The 16794-nt window shown below is 63.8% G+C and overlaps 1 protein-coding gene across 4 annotated transcripts; it reads right to left on the bottom strand.

Annotated features, from left to right (window-relative positions):
- Nucleotides 1-372: 372 nt before the first annotated feature.
- Nucleotides 373-16362, bottom strand: GGT5 (gamma-glutamyltransferase 5; the record flags this gene model as incomplete). Of its 4 annotated transcripts, none has more annotated exons than XM_080650024.1 (12): nucleotides 373-1121; nucleotides 2507-2617; nucleotides 2730-2848; nucleotides 3005-3111; nucleotides 3730-3920; nucleotides 4202-4338; nucleotides 4653-4799; nucleotides 5752-5909; nucleotides 6443-6638; nucleotides 7165-7260; nucleotides 7550-7680; nucleotides 16172-16362. In XM_080650024.1, the coding sequence occupies 12 exons, from the start codon at nucleotides 16345-16347 to the stop codon at nucleotides 975-977; spliced, it is 1716 nt and encodes a 571-aa protein (XP_080506150.1). In that variant the 3' UTR covers nucleotides 373-974. The 4 variants fall into 4 exon arrangements, with proteins under 4 accessions (XP_080506150.1, XP_080506147.1, XP_080506148.1 ...); XM_080650021.1 differs by having other exon boundaries at nucleotides 2730-2877; nucleotides 3001-3111; nucleotides 16172-16347; XM_080650022.1 differs by lacking the exon at nucleotides 7165-7260 and having other exon boundaries at nucleotides 2730-2877; nucleotides 3001-3111; nucleotides 16172-16347.
- Nucleotides 16363-16794: the final 432 nt, after the last annotated feature.

The following is a 16794-nucleotide window of genomic DNA, read 5'->3' as shown; positions in this document are numbered from 1 at the left end:
CTGCCGTGATGCTGACCGCAGCCACAGCCTGGGAACTGGTTCCCGTTGCTGGGGGCACCATGTGTGGCGTTTTGTCTCTGGGCAACGGGAGTGCCTCCTGCTCGGCCCAACGCCAGGCGGAGTGGGAGGCCACTGCTCCTGGGCCCTGCCAGGGGGAGGGAGACCCTAATGCTCTCAGGAACCAGGGAGGGGCGGGACCCCCCAGGCCTGTCCAGAGAGGCCCCCCAGCCAGGGCGGCCCTGCCAGCAGCAACAAAGCCATTCACAGTGGTTGGGGCTCCTGGGTCCAGATCAGCGGTTCTAAACTGGGGGCCATGTGGTGGCTAGTGTTGGGGGGAGGGGGTGCTGCTGCATCTAGTGGGTGAGGCCAGGGGTTGTGTCACCCCAAGTGTCAGCGGTGCCAGGGGTGAGAGCACGGGCTGCTGGGGCCGGGGCGGGCCAGGGTGTCAGGTCTCACTGCATCACGCACTTTCCTGGCCCCGAAGACACAGCGACAGCCCTTGGCCAGGGCCCCGGCCACACCCCTGCCTTCCTTTCCCACGACAGGTGGCCCAGGCGGCCCCACGTCAGAGCTCCAGCAAGTGGGGGGGCGGGGGTACTGCTTCTGCCCAGGGGTGGCTTGGACGGGCCCAGTGGCCTCTGGGTCTCAGTTTCCCCACGTCTGAGCTGGTGCATTGCAAAGGACTGTGGGAGCTAGTGCCTCTGCTTCCCGAGGGTCCCCTCCCTTCCCGCAACCCTGAATGCGGCCGGCCACCTCCTCTTTCACCTTGAACTGGAGGATGTACTGATGGGGAGGGGGAGGGGGAGGGGGAGGAGGGGCCGCAGTCCTGGGGGAGAGGCTGGAGAAGCTGGAGGGACACGCGCAGGGGGCGGGCGCAGGCCCCTCCGCCAGGCTGCCCCACCTCTCTCAGCCCCAGGCCCCACCGGGGCCACACGCCAAGGTCGGGCAGATCCCGGCTCTGGGGAGCGGCCTCCTCAGTAGCCCGCGGCCTCCCCGTGCTTCCTGGGGTCCGCGGCGGCCTGCACACACGCCCCGTCCTGGAACACGGCCTGCACCACGTTCAGGAAAAACTGCCTCCTCGCTGGCTTCTGGCCCCGGCGCTCCAGCCCCTGCTGCACTTCCTGGAGGAGAGAGGGGCCCCCAGGGGAGGGCAGCTCAGACCTATCTCCATGGCCACAGGGCCCAGGCAGGACCTGAGAACCCCCCAACCGAGGGGCTGGGAAGGGGTGAGGACGGGAGGGGCCTGGGTGAGGCCTCCCCTTCGTGGCATGGGGTCTGCACTTCCCACGCCAAAGGCCCTGAAGGAGGACGTCGGGGGGCAGCCCCGGGTCAGAGGGCACTCAGGACGCAAACTCACTTCTGGCCTGAATCCGAGGACACGAAGCTTCAGGCCCCGAGGGCTCTGTTTGCCCACGAGTCCAAGGACAGTGACCCCCAGGCTAAAGGCACCCGTGGTCCCCGAGGGTGGGGTTGCTCGGAGCACTGGGCCCCAAATGCTCAGGCCTGCGGTGCTGAGTCTGTGGATCTGGGGGAGCTGAGGCTCTGGGGCTGCTGGATTCCAGGCTGTCATCTCTGAGTCCTCAGAGTCCAAGGTCCTCAGAGAATTGTGCTCACAGAGTAACCACAATTCAAGGTCAAGGTCAAGGTCAAGGTCTAGGAGAAGTGCCCGAGAGGATAGGTTCTGGGGGAGCACTCGATGTACTTCCATGGGAGAACCGTACACAAGGAGGGAAGGCCTTGGCTCCGAGGGTTTGAGCCTGATTGGTCGAGGTCCTCTGTCTCTGAGCCCACAGACCGAAGTTCTCAGCAGTGACACACCCCTTGGGCTCAAGGCCCCCCATGCTGGTTGCTGGAGAGGCCCCAGGTCATGAGAGGCTTGTCACGGGAAAGACGGCTGTGAGGAGCTCGAACCCCAGCTGGTTGACCTGACCCTGGGCCTGATGCTTGCAGCCTTGAGAGCTGCCTGTGTTTTGAATTAGGTCCTGGCAAAGGGCGTGTGTCTGCCAACCCAGAGAAGCTTCGAGAAGGCTGACCCTCTGCTGGGGCGGGGCGGGGCGGGGTGGGAGGGGGGCGGCCCACGGAGAATTCAGCTCCAGGACCTGCTCTGGTAGGGGATCCGGGGAATGTCCCTAAGAACAGCACCAGCGCGCCCCTGTGCCTTGATCCCTCCGCAGACTCTCCAGGGAAGAAGGCACTCTGACAAACGGATTTGCGCGTAAAAGCGGCTGATCCCACACTCCCACGAGGAAACAGGTCCTCGCGAGGGAGTCTGAGGCCAGAGCCATGCCCACACGGAGCAGGGCCCGGGTGCCGAGGCGCTGGCCTGGGAGGCGGGGCCACACCCCCTCCGCTGCCCTGGCGGCCCGGACTGCCTGGAGCCGCCCCCCCTAGTGTCTCAGTCCCGATGGCCCAGTGCCGCAGTGCGCCCCGCTAGGACCCTCGGTGGCTTGGAAAACACACACGGAGGCGGCCCGCCTGGAGGGGGTGGCTCAGACCACGGCCTCACCTGCGGGAAATGCGGCTCGAACTCCACCTGACCCTTGTCGTTCACATGCAGGATGGGGGCCGCGATGGCTGCGCCCAGGTCAAAGCCAAGCCACAGTTTGTTCACGATGACCTGGGGGAGAGGAGGAGGTCACGGGGGGAGGGGGCACCAGCCCCCCACCCCCTCCCTGCCCCCAGGGGAGCAGGACCACTGGGGCCGCCCCAGCGGGGAGCCCCAGCCTCACCTGGACCACAGCGGAGATGATCAGCTCCCCTCCGGCCCCGCCGATCACCAGCTTTGACCCCTGGGCCGTGTTGACCAAGATGGAGGGGACCATGGACGAGGGGGGCCGCTCCCCTGGAACTGGAGGCCCGATGGGTGTCTCCGGCAGCCTGGCTTCCGAGCCGGTGCCCCACACACCGCCCCTCTACCTGTCCCCTCTCACGACCTCACACCCTGGCTGGGAGAGGCGGGGTCCCCGTGCAGCGCCCCCTCTCTCCAGGGCCCCCCCACACTCACCAGGCGGAGGAGTTCCCTGGGCGCCAGGCCTGCGCCTCCAGCACAGGTCCAGGAGCTGGTTGTTGAGGAGGATGCCGGTGCGAGGCGAGTACACCATCGCCCCAAAGCTGCGGAGGGGGAGGCGGGGCCCGGGTCAGGGACAGGCTCCTGTCTGCCACACGGGCCTGGAGGCCCACTCTCCAGCCTTCCGGAGGCCCCTCACTTTATTTTTATTTTTAAATGTATTTGCATTGTTTTCAGAGAGAGGAAGGGAGCGGGAGAGAGGGATAGAATCATCCATGATGGGAGAGAATCATGGTTCGGCTGCCGCCTGCACGCCCCACACTGGGGATCGAGCCTGCAACCCGGGCCTGTGCCCCGACCGGGAATCGAACCCTGACCTCCTGGTTCCTAGGTCGATGCTCAACCACTGAGCCACGCCGGCTGGGCCAGGAGCCACTCGCTTTGGTGGCTGCCCTCCCGCATGGGATGCTGGAGCTGCTACCTCCGCCCTGGCACTGCCCCCGAGATCCACCCATGCGCCCCATCAGGGTGTCCTGTAAGGCCCATCCCTGGGTGGTCCTGGCTCGGGGCCCCCATCAGTAGAGATATCGAGGAGAGGCTGGGTGGGGCTGGGAGACTAGGTAAAGGGTGGGGTGGGGTGGGGTGGGGTGGGATGGGGTGGGGGAGACTCAGGATTGGGGGCAAAGGAGTGGGGCCTGCCCGCCTGCCTCCGGGACACGCACGGCGTGTTGATGGTGCTGGTGGCAGCCACGGCACTGCCGTCGGCCCCCAGCACGGACACGTGGGCCGTGCCCATCCTGTGGCCCCAGGCCCCGGCCAGGCTGTAGTGGCTGCGCGGGTGGTCCCCCCGGGCGTCGATCTGCTGGCGGATGTGCTGGGCCAGAGCCTCTCCCAGCAGGTCCAGGGAGGCGTTCTGGGGGGACGGCCGGTGGGCAGGGTAAGTGAGGGCCCTCTCCCGTGTGTCCTCCCCGGAGCCCAGGCTGCACCCCGCCCGCCGTCCAGGTCCCCTGAGATGTGGTGCTACCGCTGTGCTCCCGCGCCTGCCACGCCAGGGCCTCCCGCAGTGCCCACACCTGTGCCAGGACCAACCATCCCGCCAGCCTCCCCCGCCAGCCTCCCCCGCCGGGTCCACAGATGGAGCGCCCGCTGGCCCAACCCTCCCTTCATGCTGAGCCCGGGCCGCGGCCACCTCACCTGGACCTCCGGGTGGCTCCGAGGGTCCCACAGCCGCCACCGCAGCCCCCCGGCAAACTTGAACGTTTCCACAAGGTGATGGTACAAGGTCACGCTCCCCTCAGGCCTGGCCACCGACTCCGCAGAGAAGTTGAACCCTGCGGGGAGCGGGGAGTGGGCACAGGCCCTGAGCCACACCAGCCAGGGCTGGCACACACCGTCTTGACCCGTTTCCCATGGCCCCGGCGTCTGATGAGGGGGCTGAGCTGGGAACGGCCACGGCTGCCCCAGGCCACGGCTGCCCCAGGCCCCGGCTGCCCCGGGCCACGGCTGCCTCAGGGCACGGCTGCCCCAGGCCCCGGCTGCCCCAGGCCATGGCTGTCCCAGACCACGGCTGCCCCAGGCCACAGCTGGGCATGGGGTTCCAGTTCCCAGCAGGACAGGACCCTGAGCGGGAGGCGGGGGCTCGCACCTTTGAGCACGTTGAGGATGAGGCTGAGAATTGCGCCCCCTGCCGGCGGCGGCGGGGAGTACAGGGTGTAGTCCCCCAGGGGCATGGCCAGGGCGGCCACCACCTCGGGCTGGAAGGAGGCCAGGTCCTGCATGGTCAGCTGGCTGCCTGAAGCGAGAGACGGAGAAGCTCCAGTACAGGCGAGGGAAGAGGTGAGAGTGACCGCCCCTGGCCCCTGGCCACGCAGGGGGCTCCCCTCATCCCCCAGCCTGCTAGACCCGGATGGGGAGGGTGGGGGTGTGGGCAGGGCCTCAGCACTGGGCCCCAGAGCCCTGGGAAGAAGGGCTGGACGGGGCTGGAGGCGGGCAGGTTGGGGAGGGCGGGGAGGGAAGGGAAGGTGGGAGAGGAGAGCTGGCCTTGGGGACACTGTGAGGGTCGCCAGCCCCAGGAGCCCACCATGGCCTCCAGCGACTCCCCTCTGTTGGCCTAACCCCCGGGGGCCCTGCTCCTTGAGGGCGTGGCGGCAGGGCCACGGCGGCCGGCAGGGGGCAGGACGGGGCACACAGCCTCTCCCAGCCCCGGGAGCAGCTGGCACCTCCTCAGGCCTGGGGAAGAGCCTGCCCTCAAGACCCCGTGTCTAGCCCTGGCCTGTGTGGCTCAGTGGGTAGAGCCTGTGGACGGAAGGGTCCCGGGTTCGATTCTGGTCAAGGGCACGTGCTTGGGTTGCAGGATTGATCCCCAGTGGGGATCTCTCTCTCTCTCTCCCTCTCCCTTCCTCTCTGAAATCCACAAAAATAGATTTTATTTATTTTTTTAAATATATTTTATTGATATTTTACAGAGAGGAAGGGAGAGGGATAGAGAGTTAGAAACATCGATGAGAGAGAAACATCGATCAGCTGCCTCCTGCACACCTCCCACTGGGGATGTGCCCACAACCAAGGTACATGCCCTTGACCGGAATCGAACCCGGGACCCTTCAGTCCACAGGCCGACGCTCTATCCACTGAGCCAAACCGGTTTTGGCAACAAAAATAGATTTTAAAAAAGAAAGAAAGACTAACAACAAAGACGCTGTGCGGAGAGCCTGGCTCTTCCTGGGGGGCTCGGCGGGGCTCACCTTCCTGGGCGATGTCCTCCAGCAGCGTCCGGCCCAGCTGCCCCGAGTACAAGGCCTCGGCGCCCTCCCTGGCCACCGTCTCCAGCGTGGCCGCCAGCGCGGGCCAGGGGAACGGATCCTGAGGCCGCAGCGGCTCCGTCCCATTGAAGAAGAGCTGCCTGTGTGTTGGGGGGCGGGGGGCAGCCTCAGGTGGGCCCAGGTCCCGAGGCAGCCTCACCCCTGCAGGGGCTGCTCAGGGTCCTTGGGACCCACCGGGAAGTGGTCCTGGTCCGGGGTCCCCAGGGGCCGGGTGGCCACCGAGGGGACAGATCCCCTAGGGTTGGGGGGCTGCCCCCTCTCCCATCGCTCATCACCCTGTCAGGCCTGTGTCCACCCGGGGCCTGTCCTCGCTGCCCCTGGGAGGACCTGCTCAGTGGGGGGCCGGTGGGCAAGGGGGCAGCCGGAGCAGGAAGGGGCGGAGCCAGGGGCAGGGGTGGAGCCAGGGGCAGGGGCGGAGCCAGGGGCAGGGGCGGAGGCCGAAGCCGTGCCCTTAGGGCCCCATCCCTGGGCACAAACCCTCTGGCCTGAGCCCCTCCCATCAGGCTCTGCCGCATGGAGCCCCGTGTGACCCCCGGCATCGCGGGGTCCCTGCCCCCCAACCCTCCCCCCCTCCCCCCCTCCCCCCTCCCCCTGTCACCCCAGCAGCGCTCACCTCAGGGAGGAGGCATTCAGGAAGGGGCGCAGCAGGCTGTGGTGGAGGAACTGGCTGAGGACGGGGGGCATGCGGTGGCCCCCGCGGAGCAGCGCGATGGTGGGCTTGAACAGCTGCGCCCAGGGCAGGCGGCCGTGGCGGCGGTGGGCCTCGGCGTAGCCCCGGAGCTCCCCGGGCACCCCGACCCACTGGGCGCCTGCCGGGCGTGGCGGTGTCAGGCTGCCCCCACGCTGCCCCCCCTTTGCCCGCAGCCCCGCCACCTCCAGGCCCGCCCAGCGTTCTCCATCACCCCACTGTCACCCCATCGGCCTTGCTCCCGGCCCGGCAGCCAGGCGACTTCCTGAGCCCACGCCGGACACTGCGCCCTGCACTCACTCCCTGCAGCTGCCACTCCACGGGGCGCAGCACACACCGGCCCCGGGACCCTCCCCCCACCCTCTCCCCTCCCCCCACCCCCATCCCTTCCCCCCACTCCATCCCCCCACCCCATCCCCCACCCCCCACCCCCATCCTTTCCCCCACCCCGCGCCCCCCATCCACTCCCCCCACCCCCATCCCCTCCCCTCCACCCCGATTCCCTCCCCCCACCCCCATACCCTCCCTCCCCCATCCCCTCCGCCCAACTCCATCCCCTCCCCCCACCCCCAGCTGTGGTCCCCAGTGCCAGGGGGTCTCAGCCCGTCCGTGAGGGGTCAGCCCCAGTGCCCCTCCCGCGGCCTCACCTGTGCCCAGAGGTTGCGCCTGCTCGCACTGGTCCAGCAGCCCCGGGGCATGGCGGGCGGGCACCGTCTCCCTGGCATTGATGACCTCCACCTGCCCTGGAGTTGGGGCGGGCGCGAGGGATCAGGCCCCCGTGGCTGCCTCGCCCACACCCTGGCCCTCTGGCACCCATGGCCTCTGCTGGGTAGGCTCTGCCCCGAGGGTGAGGCAGGAGGAGGGGAGCAGGGCCACCAGGAAGGGGCGGGGCAGGCAGGACACCCCCTGGGGGGCTGCGCAGACGCACCTGTGACCCCAGGATCCTTCCTGCCATCAGGGCCCGGGGCTCGGAGGGTGGGTCCCACCGCCCCGCCCAGGCCCCCGCATCCCAGAATGCTCTGCGCCACGCACCTGTGCTGGCGTTGTAGACGGTGAGGATGACGCCCCCGCCCAGGCCCATGCTCTGCGGGTTGACGGCGCCGGTGCAGACCAGAGCGGCGATGGCGGCGTCCACGGGCGAGCCCTGCTGCTGCAGGATGGCTCTGCGAGACACGGCGGCGGCGTGAGGGCTGGCTCCCTGCCCGACCTCCCCCCACCCCACCCCCACCCCACCCCACCCCACCCCGGGCTCGCTCAGCTGGCAGCCCCTGGGCAGGAGTGGCGGCAGGCAGGTGGCCCATCTTCACCACCAAACCGTCAGAGCCCAGACCGGCGGCCCGTCCAGGCCCGCCCCCCTCAGCGGTGCGAGGGCTCTGCAGATGGCGGACGGTGAGGCTGTGGACAAGGTGCTTCTCAGGTCGCAGCGTTTCTCCTGTCGCCATTATCTCCCCCCACCCACCCCCCAGCAGCGCTGGCTCATCGGTCCCTGGTGGAGCCAGGCCTGGGCCAGCCGCCCTGTCCTGCCCAGCAGTCCCAGGACCCAGTCTGGGCCACCACCCTCGCCCACGTCACGGGGGACACACGAGCTCCAACCCCTGTAAGGCTGGACTGTCTCAAGTGACCCAGGATCCTTCTCTGCCATCAGGGCTGGGGGCCGGCTGATGGGCCCCACAGCCCCTCCCAGGGCCTCGGTGTCTATGGGGATGCTCTGGCCCAGGGGTGGGCAAACTTTTTGACTCGAGGGCCACAATGGGTTCTTAAACTGGACCGGAGGACCGGAACAAAAGCATGGATGGAGTGTTTGTGTGAACTAATATAAATTCAAAGTAAAGGAGCGGAGGGGAGAGCAAGAGAACCGGATAGAACAGCTGGATCCGGCCCGCGGGCCGTAGTTTGCCCACGGCTGCTCTGGCCTGTCTCCCCATCTGTCCGTGAGCAGGTGGGGTGGGCCCTGCAGCTTTGAGGGGCGGTCGGACAGGCCTGTGCAGAGATGACGCTGGCCCCGGGGGCATGCCTTGCACAGCTGACCGGGGCCGCGCTTCGCTTACACCCAGGAGTCCTCCCAGCACCCCTGGGAAGCCAGCATTTAAACCCCAGTTATGGCCCGGCTGGTGTGGCTCCATGGTTGAGCATCAATCGACCCAGGAACCAGGAGGTCACGGTTTGATTCCTGGTCAGGGCACACGCCCGGGTTGTGGGCTCCATCCCCTGTGGCAAGCCGGCAGGGCCCAGGTGACCCTGAGGGGGCGCGGTGAAGGATTTGGAAAAGACAGACTGGAGAAGGAAAGCTGGGTCTGGGTGGGACTCTGCTTCTCTGATGGAGATGGAGAGACAGAGACAGCGACAGCGACAGCGACAGCGACAGCGACAGTGACAGCGACAGCGACAGCGCCCGCAAGCCGTGTCTCTATTTTATAACCAGATGCCACGAGGCAAAGGAAGGGCGTGGTCAAGATGTTTACCCTGTTCTAATCTACTCAATTACACGCACCTGAACTCTATACAGCCCACGTCACTCAGGCACGTGGGGCCACGTGTTCGGACCATAGGTTCGAGCTGACAACCACAGCTGTTGGCTATGATCGTGCTGGGAGGGCGCTGCCCTCCACGCTGGGACTTGCACGTGGCCATCACAGGACTGTGCCCTCTCATTAGCCCGAGGCTTGAACCCGTCCAAACACTGCAGCCGCTCTCCACAATCCCCAGTAAAGGGGTTATTTTTAAAAAATAAGTTTTTATTCATTTCAGAGAGGAAGGGAAAGGGAGAGAGTGACAGAAACATCGATAATGAGAGAGAATCATTGATCAGCGGCCTCTCGCCTACCCCCTCTACTGGGGGTCAAGCCCACAACCCGGGCCTGTGCCCTGACAGGGCATTGAACTGTGTGCTGACTCCGGGGTCTCCCAGGAGATGCAGCCTTAGGTTCCTCACTGCCTCTGCCCTGCCTGGGGGCCACCTGGCATGAGCTACGGCGTGATCTGCAGACGGCTGCACCAGTGCCAGGCCTGGGCCCCTTGGTGGGAGTCACGGGGCACACGGCGGCCGGATGCTGCTTGTTTGAGAGATGTAAGGGACATCTGCAGCATCAACGAGACAGGTTGTTTGTCTGGAAAAGCCACTGGAAGGGGCCCAAACGCTGGGTGGGGTGAGATTTCAGGAAATCACCAGGGCTGAGCAAACGGTGTGAGCCAGGTTGATGGAAACGCAGATACGGCGCTCGCCTGCACCCGGTTCTATGGGGGGATGGCTCAGCCAAGGGACAGTGGCTCCCGCCAGAGCTCCTGTCTGCCAGAGAACTGCCCCTCCCGCCCTCGTCCTGAAGCTCGGCAAGTCAGACCATCCCCACATGCTCCTGATGCCTGCCAGCTTGCTACGCCAGGGCTGGAGCTCGGAGCGAGTGTGTCTGAGTTAGTCCATGCACTGGCCCTTTAAGAGGAATACCGGGGACTCTGTCTCACTCAGCCACAATCCCTGCTGGTTTTGGCAGCCAGAAGTGATGGGGACGGCTCTTCCTGGCACGGGAACCCAGGGCTTGGGGGCCTGGTGTGGGGCTGGGACCCCTCGCTCCTGGGCAGGGGGGGGACCTCCGCAGCGCAGCTATCCCTCCTGATTTTATCCGCTCCTTGTGGCTGCCGGACCGGCCAGTTCCTCATCTCCTCCCCTCCTACCAGTCTCAGCGTGGTTTGCTCTTTAAATCCCTAGTCGAGGCTGCCATTCCACTGGAGTTCAGGCAGCTCTGAACGATGGCTGTTAGTAGCGATTCTGACGTGGTTGTGGGAGGAGGTGAGAACCTATAAGCCCCATCTTGACCCGAAGTCAATCACACATTTCTTTTTTTATTTTATTTTATTTTATTTTATTTTTAAATAAATCTTTATTCAGATTATTACAATTGTTTCTCCTTTTCCCCCCCATAGCTCCCCTCCACCCAGTTCCCACCCCACCTTCTGCCCTTACCTCCCCCCCACTGTCCTCATCCATAGGTGTATGATTTTTGTCCAGTCTCTTCCTGAACCCCCCATACCCCTTTCCCCCTGAGAATTATCAGTCCACTCCCTTTCTATGCCTCTGATTCTATTATATTCACCAGATTATTCTGTTCCTCAGGTTTTTAATTCACTTGATTTTTAGGTTCACTTGTTGATAGATATGTATTTGTTGTTCATAATTTTTATCTTTACTTTTTTCTTCTTCCTCTTCTTAAAGAATACCTTTCAGCATTTCATAGAATACTGGTTTGGTGGTGATGAACTCCTTCAGCTTTTTCTTATCTGTGAAGCTCTTTATCTGCCCTTCAATTCTGAATGATAGCTTTGCTGGGTAGAGTAATCTTGGTTGTAGGTTCTTGCTATTCATCACATTGAAAATTTCTTGCCACTCCCGTCTGGCCTGCATAGTTTCTGTTGAAAAGTCAGCTGACAGTCGTATGGGTGCTCCCTTGTAGGTAACTAACTGTTTTTCTCTTGCTGCTTTTAATATTCTCTCTTTGTCTTTTGCTCTTGGCATTTTAATTATGATGTGTCTTGGTGTGGTCCTCTTTGGGTTCCTTTTGTTTGGGGTTCTGTGGGCTTCCTGGACTTGTAAGTCTATTTCTTTCACCAGGTGGGGGAAGTTTTTGGTCATTATTTCTTCAAATAGGTTTTCAGTATCTTGCTCTCTCTCTTCTTCTGGCACCCCCATAATTCTGATGTTGGTACGCTTGAAGTTGTCCCAGAGGCTTCTTACACTATCTTCAACTTTTTTTGCTTTTTGCTTTTTCGGTTGAGTGTTTTTTGCTTCTTTGTATTTCAATTCTTTGACTTGATTCTTGTGATCCTCTAGTCTGTTTCTGGGTCTCTGTATAATATTTTTTATTTCAGTCAGTGTATGTTTAATTTCTAGTTGGTCCTTTTTCATATCTTCCAGGGTCTCGTTATATTTATCTGCCTTTCTAGGATATTCTTGAAAAGCCTTATAACCCTGGTTTTGAATTCTATATCCAGTCGTTTGTTTTCCTCCATTTCTTTCGTTTGTGATCTGTTTCTTTGACGCCACATTTTCACTGCTTCCCTGAGTTGGTAGGGCAGATTTGTGTGCTAGGTTTCCTATATGGCCCAGTGGGTCGGCCTCCCCAGTTAACCTGAGGTGGACACTCTTGGTACACCCCTTTGTGTACTGTGTGTACAGCCTTGTTGTAGTTAAGTCTTGATTGTTGTTGGTATCACTGGGAGGAATTGACCTCCAGGCAGTTGGCTGTAAGGATCAGCTGTGTCTATGCTGGGAGAAGTTCGGTGCTGGAGACAGCCTTATAGGATTAGACTTGCCAAATTGCAATAGCCTCTGTGTTCAGCTTGGATGGGGTGGAGTCTCAGGGCGGAGCAGACAGTCTTGGCTTCCTGTCAGCCTTTCCCTTGCGCGCATGCGCGCGCCTTCAGACCTCTGCCTTCCCCGGCTCCTGAGTCTCCGCCCGAGAGTCCAGATTCCCCCCACAAGAGCATGGGTCCCAGGGGCTCGCCTGGAACTGGGGTTCAGTGCAGTCAGAACTGGGGCTCAGTGCAGTCAGGAGCTTCTGACTCCCTTCTGCTAGGGAAAGCCTGTGGCAACCTCCGCAGCCTTTGTGCGCACTGGCACGCACGCGCCTTCAGACCACTGCCTTCCCCGGCTCCCGAGTCTCCGCCCGAGAGTCCAGACTCCCCCCGTAAGAGCGTGGGTCCCCAGGGGCTCGCCTGGAACTGGGGTTCAGTGCAGTCAGAACTGGGGTACAGTGCGGTCGGGGGCTTCCTTCCCCCTTCCACCAGAGAAAGTCAGCCAGGCTCTCAGCCGCCCTTCCTCTCTGCGCGCACAAAGACCCTTTGCCGTACCTCCAATTCTCTGTGAGCTTTTCTCTTTCCTTCTAGTTGTAGAATTTTTCACTCAGCCAGCTTTCCTGTGGTTCTGGATGGTGTCCGTTCTGTCTTTTAGTTGTAGTTTTGAAATTGTTGTGCGAGGCAGCAGTTTAGGTGCTTACCTATGCCGCCATCTTGGTTTCTCTCTGTCTTTTTATTTTTATTTTTATTTTTTTTAATATATTTTATTGATTTTTTACAGAGAGGACGGGAGAGGGATAGATAGTCAGAAACATTGATGAGAGAGAAACATCGACCAGCTGCCTCCTGCACACCTCCCACTGGGGATGTGCCCGCAACCAAGGCACATGCCCTTGACCGGAATCGAACCTGGGACCTTTCAGTCCGCAGGCTGATGCTCTATCCACTGAGCCAAACCGGTTTTGGCTTATTTTAGTTTTAAGGGGACGTTTATTGCAGCCGGGACGGTGACACCAGGATGGAAGGAGCAAGGAGAGCCGGCGCGGGCTGCCCTGGCTCACGGAGATCAGGGGGCCTTGGAGACAGGGTCAGGGGTGGGCCCGGGACGAGCGCCCCTGGTGGCGAGTCTCCTGGGATCCTTAGAGTTTAGGAGCCGCTCGCACGCCTGCGGGGGGAGAACGGGAGGAAGGGAGAGGTGCGGGCAGGCTCCCGCCGGGAGGAGAGCACGCTCAAGCACGCGTTTCTAACATGCCTGTCACAAAGGCGCCTGGAGGCTGCCATCACGCATCCCCTCCAGCCTGCATACTCTCACACACGTGTGCTCACACATGCGGTGCGCCGTGCCCAGGCCGTTGCTTCCTGAGCCCCAGCGGGGAGGAAATGCAATAATTTCCTGGAAACTTGGCCGAGAGTACAGAGAGCCATCAGGGTCAGGGGGTCTCAGAGAGAGGAGGAAGGGGGGGGGGCACCCTAATTCCCTAGGACCCTTCCCCTCAGGAGGGTCCCCGTGGACCCTGGGCCCTAACTCCAGGTCCTGAGGTCTGACCCATGTCCAGTCCCAGCCCCTGTAACAGCCAGCGGTCAGGACATCAGGCTACCGCCAGGCAGCCCCGCCTGCGGGCCGGGTGAGATCCACGTCCCCCCAGGAGGGAAGTGCTGACACCAGCCCCATTTCACAGATGGGCGCACTGAGACCCAGGACTGGCAGCATCGTGTCCAGAGTCCCAGTGCTCCTCTGTACCGAGAACGGAACACACAGGCCCCTGGCTGGGTCTGGAGCAGCAGACAAGGCTCAGGGCTGTCCTCATCCAATCCCCACGCCCCAGGGCCAGCCCAGACCCCAGTGCCCCCAAAGGTGAGCCCTCTGGACCCCCACCAGCCTCCTCTGCAACCACGCACTTGACCAGTAAATCTCTGGCCTTCACGGGCCAAGCCCAAAGGCTGGGCAGACACTGGGGTTCAGGGCGGGAGGCGGAGGGGGGTGGGGAGGCTCCAGGAAGGCCTCACCCCTCCAGCAGCCCTCGAGTTTCTCCCCCTCCGTGACAGGAGGCGTGCCCTCTGTGCAGGCCCAGCTTCCTCCTCAGTGAAGCGCAGCCACGCGTCCCCCTGGATTCTCGAGGAGCGGGGACCCCCCCCCCCCCCACCTCCCACCCCGCAGAGGATCTGGCCGAGGCAGGCCTTTCGAAGCGGCCATAGCAGACAAACATCACAGACTGAGCTCCCACCAGCCCTGGGCTCCCGTCCCCTGCCTCGCCTCGTCGCCTCAGGGCACCCACGTGCGGGAGATGCAGGCCGCTCCGTGCAGGGCGGATCGGAGCCAAAGAGGCAGACCGAGGAGCCATTCTTGCTGATTGAAGAAAAACAAAGTCTGGCTGGGGTGGCTCAGGGGTGGAGCGTCGACCTAGGAGCCAGGAGGTCACGGTTCGATTCCCGGTCAGGGCACAGGCCCGGGTGGCGGGCTCCATCCCCAGTGGGGGGCGTGCAGGAGGCAGCTGACCATGGATTCTCTCTCATCATGGATGTCTCTCTCTCTCTCTCTCTCCCTTCCTCTCTGAAGTCAATAAAAACATATTTAAACACACACACACACAGAACAAGATGACAGTCCGAGAAGAGGCCTCAGGGCCCGGTGCATCTATTGCAGGGGTGGGCAAACGTTTTGACTCGAGGGCCACAATGGGTTCTTAAACTGGACCGGAGGGCCGGAACAAAAGCATGGATGGAGTGTTTGTGTGAACTAATATAAATTCAAAGGAAAGGAGCGGAGGGGAGAGCAAGAGAACACTCCGCTCTTTCGGCTCCGCGGGCCGGATAGAACAGCCGAACGGGCCGTAGTTTGCCCACGGCTGACTATTGTGTGACCGCAGGCCTGGGCTGGCCCTCCCGTGTGTCCCCTTGAGTAACGCCCCCTCCCCGGGCTCTGGGGGCCTCAGAAGGCCCAGCCCCGCAGGGGAAAGCCTGGTGCGGGGGAGGCTCGGAGCGTGGGTCTGGGAGGCCCTGCTGGTGAGGAGGACGGAGGGGGAGCGGGGAGCGGGGCGAGGAGGGGAGTGGCGCCCCTATCAGCTCCGCAGCAGCACAGCCCAGAGGTCGGTGACCCGGTTCCACAGCGGCTGGGCAGCTCCAGGCGCCCCCCCCCCGCCCCCCGCCTCAGACAGGAAGTGGGAAGGGCACACACTGGGAGGGACCGCATCCGCCGACTCTCTGAGGGCGGCTGCTGGGCTCCGGGGTCAGAGACCCCAGCCCCGGACTCGTATGGGCACGGCCCGGCGCGGCAGACAAGACCGGGAGGTAGAGCAGGCCCAGACCCCTCGGGGATCGGGGGTGGGGTGGGGTGGGGGGGCTGTGTCCCCATCAGGCGTCTCTGCGGCCTGACCCCGGGGTGGGCTGTGTCTTTGGAACTGTGGGCTCAGGTGGGGGTGGCGCCTCGGCATGTTCTCCTGAGCAGGACGGGGCTCCCTCCCCTCCCGCCCCTGGGGGCCCCTGAGGAGACCCAGCAGCCTGCGCCCCACTTGCCCTGAGCTGTCCCTCAGCCCCTGTCACCCTATTAGGAGCCTTGGGGGAGGACCAGGCCAGGAGCGGGTGCGACAGGGACAGATGGACAGACAAGGGAGGAAGGAAGGAAAGAAAAGGTGAGCGAATGGAGCCGAAGGGGTGAGGCTGGGCCCCCCGCTGCCTGAGGTGGGGGGGGCGGGGGGCGGGGGGCCCGGGGCTGGGACACACCCACGCTCCCCCTGCCCAGGACCCTCCCTCCCGGTGCACCAGCAGCCCCATGCTGACAAGGACCCAGGAGGCAGATGTTCCGGGAAGCAGACCCAACATCAGGGAAGGGGTGGGGGACAGGAGGGCGTCTTGCCATGTCCCGCCCCCTGGGTGCGGGGTGCGGGGGGCAGCAGAAGCCTCTTCTGAGCTGGACCTCCTGGAAGAGGGTCACCAACACCAGCTGGGGTCCCTCTCCACGGCCCCCCTAAAAAATCGCCCCTCCACGGCTGGCCCGGCTCCAGGCCCTGACCCCGGCAGGGCAAACTCATGGATGGAGCCCCACACTCCCTCACCACTGCCCTGGGAGAGCTGGCAGGCCGCGCGGGAGGGGCCAGCACGGGTCGTCGGGGTCACCCTGGGCCAGACCAGGGACACGGGGCACTGCCTCCTCTGGGCCCCTGAGCCCTGGGACTGGGAATCGACCCACAGTGGCCCCGTCCGCACCGCCCGCTCGCCCCGCGCACCTGCCCGCTGCCCGCTCTGTGCACAGGCCGAGCGCACACCCACGCGGCCCCCACCCGTCCGACGGGACGTAGGCACCTGCTCCACACTCTCGCCGCCTGTCACAGGCTCTCCGGGGGGGCCCCCCACCGCGCCCCCCGTACTCACCGCCCAATGTCTGAGCAGACCTTGGAGTCGGCGGCGACTGCAGCGTGGGCAAAGGCCTGGGGGCCGCAGGGGGCGTGGTGGCGGGAGAGGACCACGGCGGCGGGCACAATGATGGCCAGGGCCAGCCCCAGCCCCAGCAGCACCAGGCCGAAGGCGGCCCCCGGGCCCCGGGCCATGGCTCTGCAAGCCCCAGGGATCGGGGGAGGGAGGCAGGGGGGCAGACAGGCCAGTGGACAGACAGACAGATGCACAGACAGCTGTGTGGCTGGGTGGACAGACAACACCCAGGTGGACTCCCAGAGGATGGACTAGACGAGTAGATGCGGCCAGAGACAGACACACGGATGGACAGGCGGCCGGACAGCTAGCGAGAGGCCAGCAAGAGAGGGCTGGTCAGACAGACCACTGGGCGGAGGCGGGGTTACAGCCGGACAGACAGGTTGGCAGGCGAAGGGGGGGGGGGCAGCCGAGCGAGCAGGTGGGCGTGCGGACAGACGGCGCGTGGCAGCGGGGCCCCTGCCTTCTGCAAGGGCTCCCGAGGGCGAGGGCGGGAGGGCTGCTCAGGCGCGGGGCCCTGGCCAGAGGCCAGCGGGGAGGGTGCTCGCGGGGAGTTTTTCTTTCCC

Source organism: Plecotus auritus (assembly GCF_963455305.1).
Source record: "Plecotus auritus genome assembly, chromosome: 13".
NCBI classification, from domain to species: Eukaryota; Metazoa; Chordata; class Mammalia; order Chiroptera; family Vespertilionidae; genus Plecotus; species Plecotus auritus.
Note: the sequence above shows the minus strand (reverse complement) of the source record. Positions and strands in the feature narration are given on the sequence as shown.